The 16,412-nt window shown below is 38.8% G+C and overlaps 1 protein-coding gene across 2 annotated transcripts; it reads right to left on the reverse strand.

Annotated features, from left to right (window-relative positions):
• Window positions 1-92: 92 nt before the first annotated feature.
• Window positions 93-12,563, reverse strand: clgn (calmegin). Of its 2 annotated transcripts, none has more exons than XM_046837220.1 (15): window positions 12,414-12,563; window positions 10,457-10,636; window positions 10,290-10,363; window positions 9,829-9,887; window positions 8,697-8,838; window positions 8,048-8,129; window positions 7,757-7,949; window positions 7,318-7,507; window positions 7,066-7,179; window positions 6,141-6,297; window positions 4,605-4,820; window positions 4,200-4,316; window positions 3,823-3,982; window positions 3,495-3,658; window positions 93-994 (listed from the first exon to the last, which is right to left on the reverse strand). In XM_046837220.1, exons 2-15 carry the CDS (start codon window positions 10,634-10,636, stop codon window positions 911-913), a joined length of 1,932 nt encoding a protein of 643 aa, XP_046693176.1. In that variant the 5' UTR covers window positions 12,414-12,563; the 3' UTR covers window positions 93-910. The 2 variants fall into 2 exon arrangements, with proteins under 2 accessions (XP_046693176.1, XP_046693182.1); XM_046837226.1 differs by lacking the exon at window positions 12,414-12,563 and adding an exon at window positions 11,068-11,209.
• Window positions 12,564-16,412: the final 3,849 nt, after the last annotated feature.

Here is a 16,412-nt window from a genome sequence, read left to right on the forward strand (position 1 = left end):
AACACTTTTCCGAAAAGAAAATGTGTAAACAGTGTGCAGGTGGTGCTAATAAAAAGGGGAAAAAACACACAAGTGTTAAAACGGCACTGCGGTTATTAGTCAAAAGGGACAATCATGTATATTTCCTTTATGGTCAAACTACTGCAAAAACATTACATCTAATTACGTTTGGATTATTTTGGTCCACGTGAGTAACACCAGAATTCTGAAATTTTGGTTGCTCATGTTAGCTTTGCTTGCTGTATCTTCTGTACCTCATCAGATTTGTGTGAGGTATCCAACTGAATGATTGTTGCTGGAAGCTACAAAGCTTTGTCTGGTGCTGTGTGAAAACACTGAGATTCTAAAAGTCAACTCAAAACCCTCACTATAAACTAGGAGTGATAACTGCAGAAAGCAAGATTTTTTAAATCTCCAACATCAAACTTCTCTTTTTTTTCTAAATGACATAAATAATAAATATGTTCAGTGCGCTTTCTTTGAAACAATAAAGCTAAAATAACAAACACACAAAATCGACGCTCCTTTTAAATAAGTTAAAGAACACTTTGAAATTAAATCTCAGGCATGTCGTAATGTCAGGTTTAAAATGAAATGCAGCGTTTTGTGTTTTTTTCCTCTTACCCTTTATGTCTGCACAGTCAGTTGTAAAATCTGGTCTCATTGCTACTTGTTTAATCCTCTTTGGAGGAAATAGAGTTTTCATTGGTACGGCTAAACTGAAAGAGTAACCCATATAAACTACTGGTGGAGAGGAAGACTAAGATAGCAGAAGAAAGAGAAGGAGGAGCTCCGATGGAGGGGCGGAGACTGTGGTCATCACAAAGGGTCATGCAGCATTTAGAGAGGCAGAGAGGAGGACGAGAAATGGAGAAACGGGAACAGGGAGAAAGGATAAGAAGCAGGCCTTTCAGTCCTTCCGTACTCTCCTTTTTCTCACAGCTTGTTTCTGTCCATCTCCAGCGTTGTCAATACCCTCATCAGCGTCCTTCATCTGCACGAATAACAAACAGGATTTATAAACCACTACACTTCTTTAAATAGTCATTACACCAATGGGCTAAGATTCACAAATCAAAGTCACAAATAAACAGAGCTCATGAAGAAACTTGTAGAACTTCATGTGGGCATTATGTGCATTTTATAATAGAGCTGTCATTAATATAATGCTTATAAAAAGCTGAAGCTGCAGTTCTAGATCAGGGGTGTCCAATCTTTTCCACAAAGGTCCGGTATGGGTTTTCATTCCAACCATTGTAGGGAACACCTGATAGTCATCAGGTAGAATTTGGTGTTGCTCTTGCTTGGTTGGAATGAAAACCTATTTAAAAGATTGGACACCCCTCCTCTAGATTATAAAATCACATTTTTTTTTACATATAGGGGGTCAGTCTTACACGGCTTATAACAAAGGTTCCTGGCCAAAGAGTCCCACCTGTCCTGCACATTTTAGTGTCTTCTCATATCCCCACTTAAACTAAGGAAGGGGTATTAATATGCTGGTTAGTAAAATGAGGTGTGTTGGGAAAAGACTATCACGTACTCCAAAATCAGAAATCCTGTAACACAGAAATCTAGTGGACTGGAAAGTTTTAGCCTTGACCTACACTTTAGTGCAGGGGTGTAACAACTCAAAGCACACTTTAGGTCACGGGCCGAACAGGATAAACATTTATTGAACACACTAAAACGAAATGTTTTTGAACATAAATATGAATAAAAAAATAAAAACTGGAATATTTTTCCAGAATAAAATCAAATTAAACTTTAAACAACCTGAAATATTTTGCTCTCCATAATCTCCTGTCAAAATAATACAAGTTAGAAATATCAACATACTGCGAAAAAACCCGGGAAAAAAAAAAAATTGTGCTTTTAAAGTAAACGTTAATTTTAATAACAACAAATCAAAACAATCAGATTTCTTTGCTCTTATGCTATTTAAAGAAATTCGCAATTGTGATGGGCTTTGCAAAAACTTTACAATAGGGTTGTATACATCAACAGAAGCTTGACTTGATTGATGCTGGAATGTTCCCAGGTAGTCTATTGTTTGGTAAGGCAGCTGAAGCGCTGCATTATGGGATCTGTAGTTTGTGTGTTATCAGCGCTTCATATCGCCGGGCCATTAATAACAATAATAATACACTGGAACCCACTTATCTCAACCACGGTTACCTCGACAACCCCATTAAGTCGACGTTTTTGAAGTGGAACCGCCAAATTCTCGCTTTGTCTTAGCATTTTTTATCGGTTATGTCGACTTTTTTATGTCGCCGAACCCTGATATCTCAAGCACAAGGGAGGAAAATGTGCCATTTAACGTCAATTATGTCGATCAGCACTGTGCAGCCGCAGAAGAACTCGCGAAAGTGGCAGAAAAATCAAGTCTTACAGCTGCTACAGGTGTTGTATTGTATACTGGTGAATCTCTGCTGTTAGTTAGTGTACATATGCCTTTGTGTTGTTAAATGTTATGCGATGAACGGGAGGTGAAAGCCGCGCTTGGTAGGAGCGCGGCGCCGAACGAGGGATGAGCAGCAAAAGCATAGAATGAACAACGGCAGGATCGGGGGGAATCCGCGATGCGCTTTGGGAAGAAAAGCGCAGCCGTTGAGAGAGTGCCGGTGGGAAGGCACGTACCGGGATACGCATGCGCGATAACGACCGCCGTGAACCAACATATACCAACAATAACGGACGGTGAGAGTGTGGAAGTTTAAATAGGAGCTGGTGATGATGCTAAACGAGCACCATATGTGCGCAATTGAAGCAGGGAGCTTCAGAGAAAGCGGCCGAGAAAGCACCTACCACGCCAAAGGGGGCGTGGCAGGTGGATTCCTGACATTAACAAACATGTACTGTATGTACATTTTTATAGCATGCCTTCATCAAACAAATCGCGGCAACGTTGTTGTGTAAAAAAAACCTCTAAAAACACGTGCATGCACATTCTCATTTATTAACGCACATCATGTACATAAAGAAATTTCAAGCACGTTAATATATTGCCGCCATTTTGATTTTCGTTTATCTCGATCATCGGTTATCTCGATGCTTTTTGGCAACCCCTTAGGACATCGACATAACCGGGTTCCACTGTAGATCTATATAAAATGATCTTGCGGGCCGGATATAATTGTACATCAGGCCAGATGTGGCCCGCGGGCCTTGAGTTTGACACATGCTTTAGTGGCTTTTCTTACCAACTCACCATTATCCTAATTTCCTTTATCCATCAGACAGCTGATGGCACTAAAAAACTGAATCTCGAGTCCTATATTTTTTTTTTCTGCACCCAACATATCTGATGCAACTAATCAGCTAGTTAACAGTCCTTTCTGAGTTCAATGTGATGTGTAAAAACACACTTTACTGGTGGTTCTCCAGGAGCAGTGTGTGTAACCTGTGCTTTAGTTGAACCAGGTGAGCAAGTAGCTAATTATGTGCTTTATAATTAAATTCATTCAAATCAACTTATAGGATTTCTCTACCTCATCATCTGAAGGCATGCCAATCGATTTGCTAGTTTCCTCCTCCTCCTCCTCTTCTTCCTCATCCTCCTCCTCTTCATCCTCTTCTTCACCATCCTCTTCATCCTCCCCCTCCGCTGGAACTTCATTTTCTTCACCATCCTCCTCAGGTCTGTCTGCATTTTCTGGTGAGAAATAAAATGTACTGGATTACAAAAATAATCAATAAAACCAAGACAAATATAAATTGGCTTTAGTTTTAAAAGTGTCCTTTGGCACCTTCAGTAAATTTTTCCTATACTTGCACACACACACACACACACAAAAACAATCCCATCTCTTTACTGACCAGTTGGTTGAGCTGCTTTCTCTGCTTGAACAGTGTCCTCATGCTTCGCTATTTTCTGCTCTTCCTCATCTCCCTCCTCCTCCTCCTCCTCTTCTTCTTCTTCTACCTCTTCCTTTTTGGGTGGATCGATTTTCTTATAGACGTAGTCATCCTCAGACTTCTACAGGATGCAGCAAAACAAATGAATTTGTTAAAGTTATGTTTCTAGTTTGCAATTAGCATTAATGTATTTTGGCAGTAGTTTGAATAACCATTTTATCATTCATTAATTCAGGAATGGATCTGTAATGAGCTAATTGTTTCTCTGTACAGGGGAGTCAGGTGGGCAATGCCATAAATGTCCACCATATCATCCATTTCTACTGCTGAGTGCTCACCTTTGGCCAGCAGAAAAGAACAGCCAAACCAATGGGTAGTCCAACAGTCAGAATATACACGATCCACAGCCACGGCTTCTCCTCGGCTGCCAATGTCAGCTGAGTAAACACCCCTGGCTGGGAAAAAGACAGAGAGAAACAGGCACAAGTTTCAGAGAAAGAAAACCAGAGACATAAGATAGAGACAAATAGTAAATGACAGACAGAGAGAGAAAAGAAAAGAAAAGACAAAGATGGGGAAGAGACACAAAGAGTGAGAAAAGGGCAGACAGATCAACAGAGAATTAGATGGAGACACAGTGAGAGAGCATGAGAGAGAAGGAAGGACAATTCGTTTCCATATTTTTTTATTTTCAATAACATTTCAGATCATATGTTACCAGTTATGAGTTTGTGTGTGCGTACCTCATTTGCATTAGCCACCAGTTTTTTGAGCCCCCAGCTATCCGCGGCCCAGCGGTCTGCCACCTCTTTGTCTGCAGTAATGATGAAGTTATCAAAGTAGATGTCAGACGTCATGGACCACAGCTCCAGTCCCACCGCCCGGAATGGGGTCATCTTAAACGGCTCTAGATCTTCGAAATAGTCTGGATTTGGGATTCTCCGAGCACTCCACGCACCCTGTGTTCACACAGATCACTGCCATCAGCACTTAAAATAAACAATTATTTAAATATATGTGGATGGGGAAATAATGCATTCAACATCTATTTAAAAACAATGTTATACACACCTAATCTGTGAAGATGTTCAATATATAAAGTAAAATTCACGCACTAATATTATCGTTATACCGCCTTTAGCTTTGATTACGACACGTATTCGCCGTGGCATCGTATCAATAAGCTTCTGCAGTGCACAATATTAATTCCCATTCAGAGTTGCAGTAATTTTTCACCGAGACCTTGTATTAATGATTAGAGAGTCGGACCGTTTCTCCAGCACATCCCAAAAATTCTCAGTGGAGTTAAGGTCTGGACTCTGTGGTGGCTAATCTGTGTGTGAAAATGATTCCTCATGCTCCCTGAACCACTTTTTCACAATTTGGGCCCGATGAATCCTGGTGTTGTCATCTTGGAATATTCTCATGCCATCAGGGAAGAAAAAAAATCTACTGCTGGATTAACCTGGTCATTCAGTATATTCAGGTAGTCAGCTGACCTCATTCTTTGGGCACATAATGTTGCTGACCCGAGACCTGACCAACTGCAGCAACCCCAGATCACAGCACTGCCCCATCAGTTCATCCGCCTCTCATCTTACCCTTATGCGCCCATCACACTGGAACAGGGTAAATCTGGACTCATCAGACCACATGACCTTATTCCATTGTTTCAGAGTCCAATCTTTATGCTCCCAAGCAAATTGAAGCTATTTTTCTGATTAGCCTCACTGATAAGTCTTTTTCTTAAGGCTACACAGCAGTTCAGTCCAAATCCCTTGAGTTCCCTTCGCATTGTGCGTGTGGAAATGCTCTTACTTTCACTATTATTTTACTATTTGATTTTACCGAACGTTTAAATGATCGCCGATCACGATCATTCAAGATTTTTTTCTGACCACATTTCTTCCTCGAGGACGATGGTTCCTCAAGATCCTTCTAGTTTTTAATAAAGAGTTGAACAGTTTTTAACCCAATTTAAGTAGTTTCAGCAATCTGCTTAGATGTTTTAACATCTTTTCCCCCAGGATGTGTCTTCTGACATGGTTGTTTAAGAGATAAGAAGCACATCAGTTAGGGTTAAATAACTTGTTGCCTGCTGAAACATAATCATTCATGCAGGAATTATCCAATGGGAGGCTCTTACCTATTTGTAATTGATGACTTTTGTTTGACAGGCAGTGTATAAAAAGCATATTAGACAACAAATAACACAACCTATAGGAGTATTAACATATATAGTAATATAAATGTTTGCCCAATCTTTTCAGGGGTAGTACCTGGTAGTTGGGGTTGTCTATGAGCGGAGCTTTCCATTTACCCTTGTACTTAGGGTTATTGATTGTGGGGGATTTCCACTCGCCACAGCCAGGAGCAGTTTCACATGCAGGGTTAGGAATCTGAGGAGCTTCCCACTCACCGTCCATCTCCTCATCCCTTAAGAGAAAAGGGTAAAAAAAAAATAGAAATCATCGGTTTCTGACTGAAACACACAATCTTAAAACGGGTAGCGATTACATTAGATTTGCTGGATTAGAACTCTACACTGTACTGCAGCCACTAATTCTCATGCAAATTACTAGAATATTTAATCCTGGAATAATAATAAACCAGGAATAATGCCTTCAAAGTGTTCAAGCAAAGTGTCTTTTAAAGGGCCAAAGCACTCACTCAGTATGTATTTATAAATGATTTTACACTTGACAAAATTTATTTAAAAAAACAGAATATTCAAATCACCTTTGTACTTAGGGGCCAGCATTGTTCACATACTGACATAAATATTGTATGTACTGTAGATGTGAATAATTAAAACACGTTGCATGCTAAATCACACACCAGAGGCAAAATTTTCATCAATCAGTTTTCCAGTTTTATACAGTTAGTTCTCAATAACTGTCTTATAACGGAATAAGTATATTTAAGACCAGCGACCCCATAGACATGTCACATTCATTTCTAGGGATGTGCACAAGCACAGTGCCAAATGACCACAGGATATGCACAGTGGCCATCCTGCATACACGTCTACATGGTTAAAAACAAGTATAAATCAGGCTTCAAACAATACAAAAGCAACATTACGTCACTAGAAGCTTACTGACTCCGTTCAACTGTCTTTTATTCTTTAGCTGGAATAAAAAAAATTATAAATAAATAACTACTATGGATATAATTTGATCATTACTACTTTTAAGTATTTACCAATCTTCAGGTTTCTCAGCTGTGGAATCTGGGACAAATTCAGGCTCATTATCCAGCCAGCCCTCAGGTTTCACTGCATCGGGATCAGGGATTGTTAAAGGGGCATTCTCATCCCTACCGAGAAAGAGAAAGAGCGAGAGAGAGAGAGGAAAAGAGAGAAGACCGATTGAGGTTGGTAAATGATTCACACAGCAGAAGACAAACTCTTCAATATGTAATATTGGATCCTTTATCTCAACTTTATAACCTCACCAATCATCAGGCTTGACTGCCTCTGGATCAGGAATCTTAGCTCTCTCATCCCAGTCACTTGGTTTGGAGTCGTTGGGATCATCAATCTCTTTAGGCGGGTTTACAGGTGGAACCACGTCACTCAGTAAGCTTCCTTTGCCAACACTGGATTGGTCAATAAATATCTCGTAGGTATTGTCTGGGTTCAGAACTGAAAGAGGAGCGAACGTGCCAAAAACACAAAAAGGAAGTATGTACTTACTCTGTTAAACAAAAAAAATTAATGTTTTGTTTCTGTTTAAATTGAACAGATTCTATAAATTAATAAACCCCTATAAAGGGACATAGAACATATTCGATGCATATGTTTATAAAATAAGGTTTATAAACATATGCATCGAATGCCAGCAAATGAGCTAAAATCACAAACACACACACAAAAAAAAAAAATTTTACCCACCCAGTGTATAGAGGTGAGTTTTCTTGTCGGAGTACACCTTTCTGAGATCTGTGTCGGCCCTCTTGGCATGTTTCTCCTCAAAATCTCCATTAAGAGGGTTTTTATGCCTGAAGATGAAGTGCAGTTTGTAGTCTTCACCACACTTATCTGGCCCAAACATGATGGTGTATGGTGTGCGGTCATGAAACTGCTCCTGTAATGCCAGGTTAAGGAGTAATTAGCGTTCAAATCCCTCATGTCGTTCAAAACGTCATGTTGCGGCATAATTTCCTTAAAACTGAACACGCTTACCAAGTGAAGTTTGGGGGAATCAGACAGCAACTTAATGTAGGCACCACCGCAGTCAATGCCATCCTGGAAATTTACTTCATACCTGATATCGATATAATCATTTGTATGAATTAGAAATATATGCAAATATGAGAAAACAAAAGAAATGGTCAATTGTGCAAAAGAAAATAAAAAAAGAGCTCTTTTGCTATAAATAGACCGTGTCACTACATGGAAACAATATTAAAGTTCAAATTCATGAGTCACAGTATCGCAACACTGACACGTACTGGATAACTCGACTGTCCAGGACACCTGAACAGCCTCAATATGCTCCGTCATTTTAATAATATCCAACGCACTCACGTCTTGAATTATATTGAATTATGTTTCAATTAACTAACAAATTGGTTTATATATTAATTTGCATTTTGTCTTCATCAAATCTACTTTGTGCTCTTTTGGGTGTGAACCATAAATCACCCACAATTATACAGCACGATTCTGTCAGATGGTACAGGCTTTCAAATGACTCAACCCCTCCACCTCTACCTCAACCCCTTATTCCACAAACACCCCACCCGCTCTCCAGCTTATTGCCACTTATCTCTAACTCATTCCAGCCCAGTGACAGGTTGCTATGGGAACTGTAACCAGGAAGTTCACTCACTGCACTACGAGTGGCTTGTTCTTGAAGACGAATGGTTTGTTGAGAGGGGCTGCGATGGCGTGATGCTTTGCGCGAGACTTTAGCACCAAACCCAGGTCACCGGGCACTTTGTTCTCCTTCAGAGCCTCCACCTCCCACTTGCCTGAAATGTACATGGGTTGTACTCATCAGTGACACGATTTTATAATTTCTTTTAAAAATATCTGAATAAGAAAAGAATGACGTTCAGCAATATTAGATTTCATTTAAATGTTCCTCTCATTAAGGCACATTTGGGCATGGCTTTTGATCAGCCATAACATTATGACCTCCTGCCTAATATGGTGTTGGTTCCTCTTTTGCTGCCAAAACAGTTGTGACCCATCGAACATTAACAGCATTAATTTCTTCAGCAGTTTGAGCTACAGGAGCTCGTCTGTTGGATCAGACCACATGGATCAGACTTTGCTCCCCACGTGCATCAACGAGCCTCGCCCACCCGTGACCCTGTCGCTGGTTTACCACTGTTCCTTCTTCGGACCACTTTTATAGATACTGACCACTGCAAACCAGGAACATCCCACAAGAGCAGCAGTTTTGGAGATGCTCTGACCCAGTCGTCTAGACATCACAATTTGGCCCTTGTCCAACTCCCTCAAATCCTTACACTTGCCCATTTTTCCTGCTTCTAACACCTCAACTTTGAGGAGAAAATGTTCACTTGCTGCCTTATATATCCTACACACTAACAGATGCCATGATAAAGAGAATCAGTGAGCCCAAGGCAATTAAAAATTAATTTAAAGAGTGGAATTAATAATGACCAAACGTAAGGCACATCTAGGACTATTAGTGGCTTTTGAGTGTCATAGCAGAGATCAAACTCGTGTGTATTTAAAGCCCAAGAGCCACTGTTATCAAACACCTCTTACCAATACTTCAGACAAGGGCATTTCTAAACTAAGCTCTACATCTGTAGCTGATAGAACATGGATGTTATAAACCCTTTAGGAAATGTTAAAACATTGATATCTTTTGTCATGTTTGGTTCATGTTTAGACCTTCATTGCTTTAGGAATGTTTGACTTCAATACATTCATTATAAACGAATTATGGGAGGGGCATAAAAAAAAGACATACATTGACAACTCACCGTCGTACTTAGCGATATCATCATCTGTATCCTCTTTCATTGTTTTGGACTTTATCCATCTGTGTAAAAAAAAAAAAAAAACATCAAAAAACTGCATTTTCATTAATTCCATTTGGCTTTTAACTATTACTGTCGATTCCCACTCACAAACTCTCTCTCTCTCTCCCCTTTTTTAACAGTGACCAATCAGAAAAGATGAAAGCTAGCACCCGCTTCTGTTCCGTAGCTTCTCAGTTTGCTGTTCACGCTCTTTACAACAGGGCAGCTGAACCACCTTGGATGAAAGCTGCTCTCTTCCTTACAAAAGTACATGAGAGCCTAGTGCCACTGTTTAACAGGGAATAAAATAAATCCATCCCTCCCTCCCCAAGAGAGTACTGCTAATTACATTCTCTTGGACCATCAGTCATGGAGACTGCGTGTGCTTTTTTTTTTTTGGTGATAATTAGGCCACACATTACCTGCTGAAAGATCCATCATCGAATGTCTCAGAGAAGAAAACCTCACCAGTAGGTACCGGGGTCTTATAAGTGACCTGTGTAGATGCACAAACAGATCATGTGATCAGTAATAAACTAATAAACTCAAATTCAGTAGCAATGCAACCGAACCGTTAATGACCTCTGACCTGGAAAGAGACGTTAGCGTCAGCATTTACTTCACTGCTGTCTGCCTCAGAGTCCAGGTCTCCGTCCTCCACTTGTGCCTCATTATAATCATCATCCTCCAGCGCTTCCTTCTCTTGGGCCCATGTTACCATGGACAGGAGCAGGAGCAGGAAACATGTCCAACTCCACTGTAGATTCATCTAAACCCAAAAAGAAAATGCTCAATTTTAAATCATATATTCACATAAAAGTGATGTAGGGCCCACAATTGTTCTGTTAATGTTGTGCAAACAGAAATACGAGCGCTAAGATGTAAAAATACTGCATAAAATCAAATACATGACATGTTTCAGAAAGTTCAATTCAATTTGATCTGTATAGATAGATCAGTTAATCAAGCAATAGAATAGGGTTTTTTTAGTTCGAATCTTCACATTATTGTTACAATAATTATGGGGGTCACGCGACAAAAAATAAAATTATAACGAAACAAACAAAAAGGTATGAGAGATGAGCTACGCTTTCTGATTGACATAGTTTTTCTGTTAGGAAGGTTTACTTTCTAGCTCGAAGGACCACTTGTAAGGGAGTTTCACTATCTAGTGTACGCTGATCAGGAGACTGTACTCACCCTAGCGTTTCAGTAAAAACACGGTACACGATTCAAAACACTCAAACTTTACTGGGTTTAGAATTGATCGTGTGCAATTCTTGCTGTCGATCGCTAGCTGCTGTTCAGTTGGTTGCGTGATGTCGAATGACCACAGCTGCTCAGTGTTCTGGCCTTCATACTCTTGATGGAGAACCGTGCACTGTGAGGACACAGGTAACTTATCATGAGTGGTAAACCGTGTATCTGCCTCTAGTGGTGAAGTGTGGAAATACAACTGAATGGGAATCCTTTCCTACATCGTCCTTAGCTGCATTGTTATATTTTCATTATTGGAACTGTAGGTTAGGGGATCTGTAAATTATTGAAAACATTTTGTATCATTTCTGATTAAAGGAACGAAATGATCTAAATGACTAAAAGATCCGTTCATTTAGATGGAAAAAAAGATTCAAAGAACCGAGTCACTAAAATGAACCGATCTTCCCATCACCACTGTAGACTGTATTAGTACTCCAATAAAAAGCTTGCTGCCCTCTACCGGCACAACGTGGTAATTAACGGTGGCACGATGAATTGAAAAACACTCAGCTCTTACCTCAGTATAGCCTTCAGATCTCATCTCTCAACGAAAAAAAAATTGGGCCTGCGAGTTCCTTTTATACCACCACATTTATTTTACTTATACGTTACATAAGCAGCCTGGGCATGTCCACAACAGGCTAACAGTGCTAGTCATCTTAATCATCCGTTTATACTTAGCAAGCTAGCAATACCGTTATTCACCCGGACACTATAGCTAAAATGTCTCTAAATACATTTCTATTTAACTGCTCCTTTTTAACTGTAATCATTTCTGTAACTGTAAACAAATTTACAACTATTAATATAAAAAATAGGTATATAAAGAGGATTAAAAAGTGCTATACAGGACGCCTCAGGAATAACGGCTCCTCGTGATGCAGTAACGGTTTTTAACGGATTTTTATTTTAAATATTCAAACTCAAATCTGGTTCTAACAGGATTTCAGCAGCAACACTCACGAGCTTTCCTTATATTTATATAATATATATATATATATAATGTATTGGATTGTTAACAATAATGGAGAAATTCTGTCAAAAAGAAGACAAGACAGGTCGTGGGAACGCCAATGACTCATTAAATCGTGTCAAATTGGATTATTTAGAGTACAACAAGACCATAAATATGTTTTAAAAACATTTATTTTTAATTCTAATGCAAATATTCATGCTAATGTTAAACCGCCTTGCTAACTAAATGGAAATGACCGTTACCCTTCATTTACTTGTATTTTAATACACAACACACGCAGCGTTTTCTTCCTAACGGTTTTCTCACTCACCTTATATACTGTCGAATATATATTTCCCCCCTGAAAGTCTCCTCTGTCCACAAACCGACCCTGATACACAGCCGAGTGTCCCTGAATTAATCCTACTCAACTGAATGAAGTGTAGGACAGCAGAAATGGAGCACAGAACGCACGGCGCAACGCTCTGTGATAACAGCGTTCCAAATCACGCTGTTCTCTGTACGCATGTGCACTATGTAGTCTGTAAAATAAGTAAGTTTGTACCCTATGTAGCGCACTTCAAGATAAATATGGGAATGGCGCCTTTTCCTTCACGTCGTTAAAAACATTTTCGGTTTCGAGGTGTCAAAATAAAAGCTATACTCTATAATAAAAGTAATGACGAATCTGCTGAACTACTACTATTACTATCACTACCACTATCTACTATGGACTAGAACTGCAATGGACATTAAGTGACCCCCAGATGAAGACACGCTCTCTTTTAAGTCTGGTTTCTTTCAAGGTTTCTTGCTTTTACAAAATAAAAGCACTGTACAAATAAAAATAATTATCACTATTACTACCATTTCTACTACTACTTTTACTACCACTACTACTACTTGCCACATAAAGTGCACATGATGCTAGGACAAATTACTTCAATCCTTAGCGCTGTGTTGTGTCATGTAGCTCTATGTAGTGTGATGTTGCTCTATGTTGTTTTTTATGTAGCACCAGGGTTCTTTAGAAACATCTCATTTCACTGTGTACTGCATCAGCTATATATGGTTGAAATGACAATGAAAGCCTCTTAACGTGATTAACACTACCACCAGCACTACAACTAATACTACTACCACTACTTCCACCACTACTACTAGTACTACTAACACTACTTCCACCACTACCGCTAGTACTAATACCACTGCTTCCACCACTACTACTAGTACTACTACTACTACTACCACCACCACCACCACCACCACTACTACTACTAGTACTACTACTACCACTACTAGTACTACAAACACTACTTCCACCACTACTATTAGTACTACTTGTACTACTATTACCACCACCACTACTACTACTACTACCACTACTTCCACCACTACTACTACTACTACCACTACCACTACCACCACTACTCCACCACCACTACCACTACTACTACCACTACCACCACCACTACCACCACCACCACCACCACCACTAGTACCACAAACACTACTCCACCACTACCATTAGTACCACTTGTACCACTATTACCACCACTACTACTACTAGTACTACTACTACCACTACTTCCACCACTACCACTACTACTACTACTAGTACTACTAATACCACCACCATTACAACTAGTAGTACTACCACCACCACTACTACTTGTACTACTAGTACTACTACTACTACCACCACTACTACTAGTACTAATGCCACTGCTTTCACCACTACTACTACTACTACTACCACTACTACTGCTGCAAAAAAAACCTGATGAAATCCTAAACACTTAACATTTATTTTATTGTACACAAACAGCTGGCTTTGGGGGAGAACACGTTAAATTTGAGAAATGCAAAACTGAAATAATAATAATAATAATAATAATAATAATAATAATAATAATAATAATAATTGTTGTAGTAAAAACCTCAAATATTAACGTTATTCACAAAGAAGGCCATATTTAATTGCAAAAATAACTTGCATCTTTCTAGGCCTACAACAGCCTGTGTTTCCAAAACAGCATGGCATGTGGTAGTAACATCGAGCAAAAGGAGTCTTTTTGGTGGCTTTTGTGCTCATTTAAATATTGTGTAGAATGTGTACAATATATATAACACTGTTACATGCATTTAAGAGACTTTTTCGTTTTGAAAGTAGTGTTCAGGTTTGCATTTTGCTATAGAAAATAATGTAAATCTGAGAATCCAAAAGAGATTAACTGCCTAAATAAACTCACTGATATCTCATTTTCTATTAATTAACTTAAAATAAATTTCCCCACCAAAAAAACACCCCCACACCATCATTTACATTCAACGTTTTTTGCCACTTTGAATGTTTAGAGCTTCTGAAATGCAAAAACAGTTGATCTCATGCCTGAGTTCCACACTATGTGGACGAGAAATATTTATACTCTCACTCGTCTCTCATATGAGTTAAAGCTTCCAGTATGTGGGTGTGGACAGATGGTGTAGTAGCCTCGATAGAGCGGTGAATTTAAAGCATGTGTCTCAACTGCTTCCTCAGTACTGTTTCACCATATGATCTGCAGTTACAGAAGTGTTTAGGGACATGTTTAAGATATCTAATCATATTGTCCTGGATCCCTTATGATAAAAGCAAACAATGCAGTGTGTGTCATTTATCAGCTTGTTCAATCGTTATATTATGTTATAATTGGATTTATCCAATCATGAAATTCGGAATCATGATGACCATCTAGAGATGTAACAGCGCCAATTGGATCCCACTTCATGTGTGGAGTTTTGACATTGGACCTCCTAGAGTGTTTAAAGGCTCTGGCATGGAGAAGCTGGTGTTGGATCTGTGATGATAGCAAATGTTGAGCTATTTTATGAGTTGCTCAGTAACTCCTAGTTTTTTAACCAAATGACTGTATAAGACTTTAGAAAGAACATTACTTATAATCTTACATTCCAGTGTTCATGTTAGTTCTCACTCTCCAGTTTTCTGTATTGTTTAAAGATTTATGATCAAACTCTTGCTGTCACCCAAATGAGGATGGGTTCCCCTTTTGAATCTGGTTCCTCTCAAGGTTTTTTCCTCAAAATATCTAAGGGAGTTTTTCCTTGTCACAGTCGCCACGGCTGCTCATCAGGGATAAATACACACCATTCACCTCAACTGTTGATTTCTGTAAATGTCTGTTGTGAAAAGCGCTAAAGAAATAAACTTGACTTAATGAATCAAGTCAAAATAAGATCTTGATCTGATAAGACCTGTTTGATATACTGATTAAGGCTCTGCACCCTGTCCCATATTCTCATATACCCCTATATCACAGCTTTATGTAACACTGTCATCCTTTAATTAGAAATGCAAAAAAAAACCCTGACTTGCATTGTGTTCTCACATTCATAAAAATTCAGCTTAATGATATGAAACTACATGTACTAGCCTGTGGATAATGTATGTGTATATCTGAATTCCATTAATTGCTCTTTGCTTGTGCTACATACTGTAAAGTCTGTCTTCATGCAGCAGAAATGGTTGAACTAAATGCTTCTCTACCTCCTTTATCTGTTCTAAGCCAAATCTGGTCCTGAATATCCTGATGCAGTTTAGCACTGTCTCGGACCAGTGTGAATTAATTTCCTAATACCTTTTACATGAGAACCTTCTTGCATTTATGTGTCTTTTTTTTCTCCTCCTTTTTTTGTGAATGTAAGTAACATCATTACTCTGGCTATCATGAAATCAAAATACTTCCATTCAAAAGAACAAAAAAAGACCTGACCTGGTTGTTAGTATGAATGGTGAGACATATGTTTGTGCGACTTATTTATTTGAATAAGGGCATATGTTGTATGCAGTCAGGTTTATTAGAGGAGAATATGCAAAAAAAAAAAAAAGATGCACTTATCCCATGTCCAATTTTTTATTTTATTTTTTAAAGCCATGTATATCCACAAACATTGACTAGTTCAAACTGATATGTTTTACTGGTTAATATTATACAATATTAACTATAGATCACTGAATTCATTTTATCACTGTTAAGTTTTGATTCAAATTGTATACAAATGTGTGAGTATTTTATTTAGAATACATAAATGTTGGCAGTCCAGACTGTAAGAAAAAATTATGAGGACAACGAAGATCGTAATGAAGAAGTTTATAACAGCGTAGCAGTGACAAAATACACTAAGCACTTTGGGTTCATCGGAGTCAGAAAGAACCCAGAGCAAACTCTGCCCAGATATTTTATATTGTTCTTTCCATTGAAGTATAGACCGGAGTTATCCTTCAAATGTAAATTAGATGTAGGACATGCATGAAGGAACAACTGGCTGG

This window comes from Silurus meridionalis, chromosome 2 (assembly GCF_014805685.1).
Source record: "Silurus meridionalis isolate SWU-2019-XX chromosome 2, ASM1480568v1, whole genome shotgun sequence".
NCBI lineage: Eukaryota > Metazoa > Chordata > Actinopteri > Siluriformes > Siluridae > Silurus > Silurus meridionalis.

Excerpts from the sequence above, each read along its gene's own strand:
- clgn (XM_046837220.1), bottom strand. The coding sequence starts at position 10,636 with ATGAATCTACAGTGGAGTTGGACATGTTTCCTGCTCCTGCTCCTGTCC. Across the intron at positions 6,298-7,065 it reads GCTGAGAAACCTGAAGATTG|GGATGAGGAGATGGACGGTG; the intron begins GTAAATACTTAA and ends TTTTCTCTTAAG. Across the intron at positions 4,317-4,604 it reads TGGTGGCTAATGCAAATGAG|CCAGGGGTGTTTACTCAGCT; the intron begins GTACGCACACAC and ends TCTTTTTCCCAG.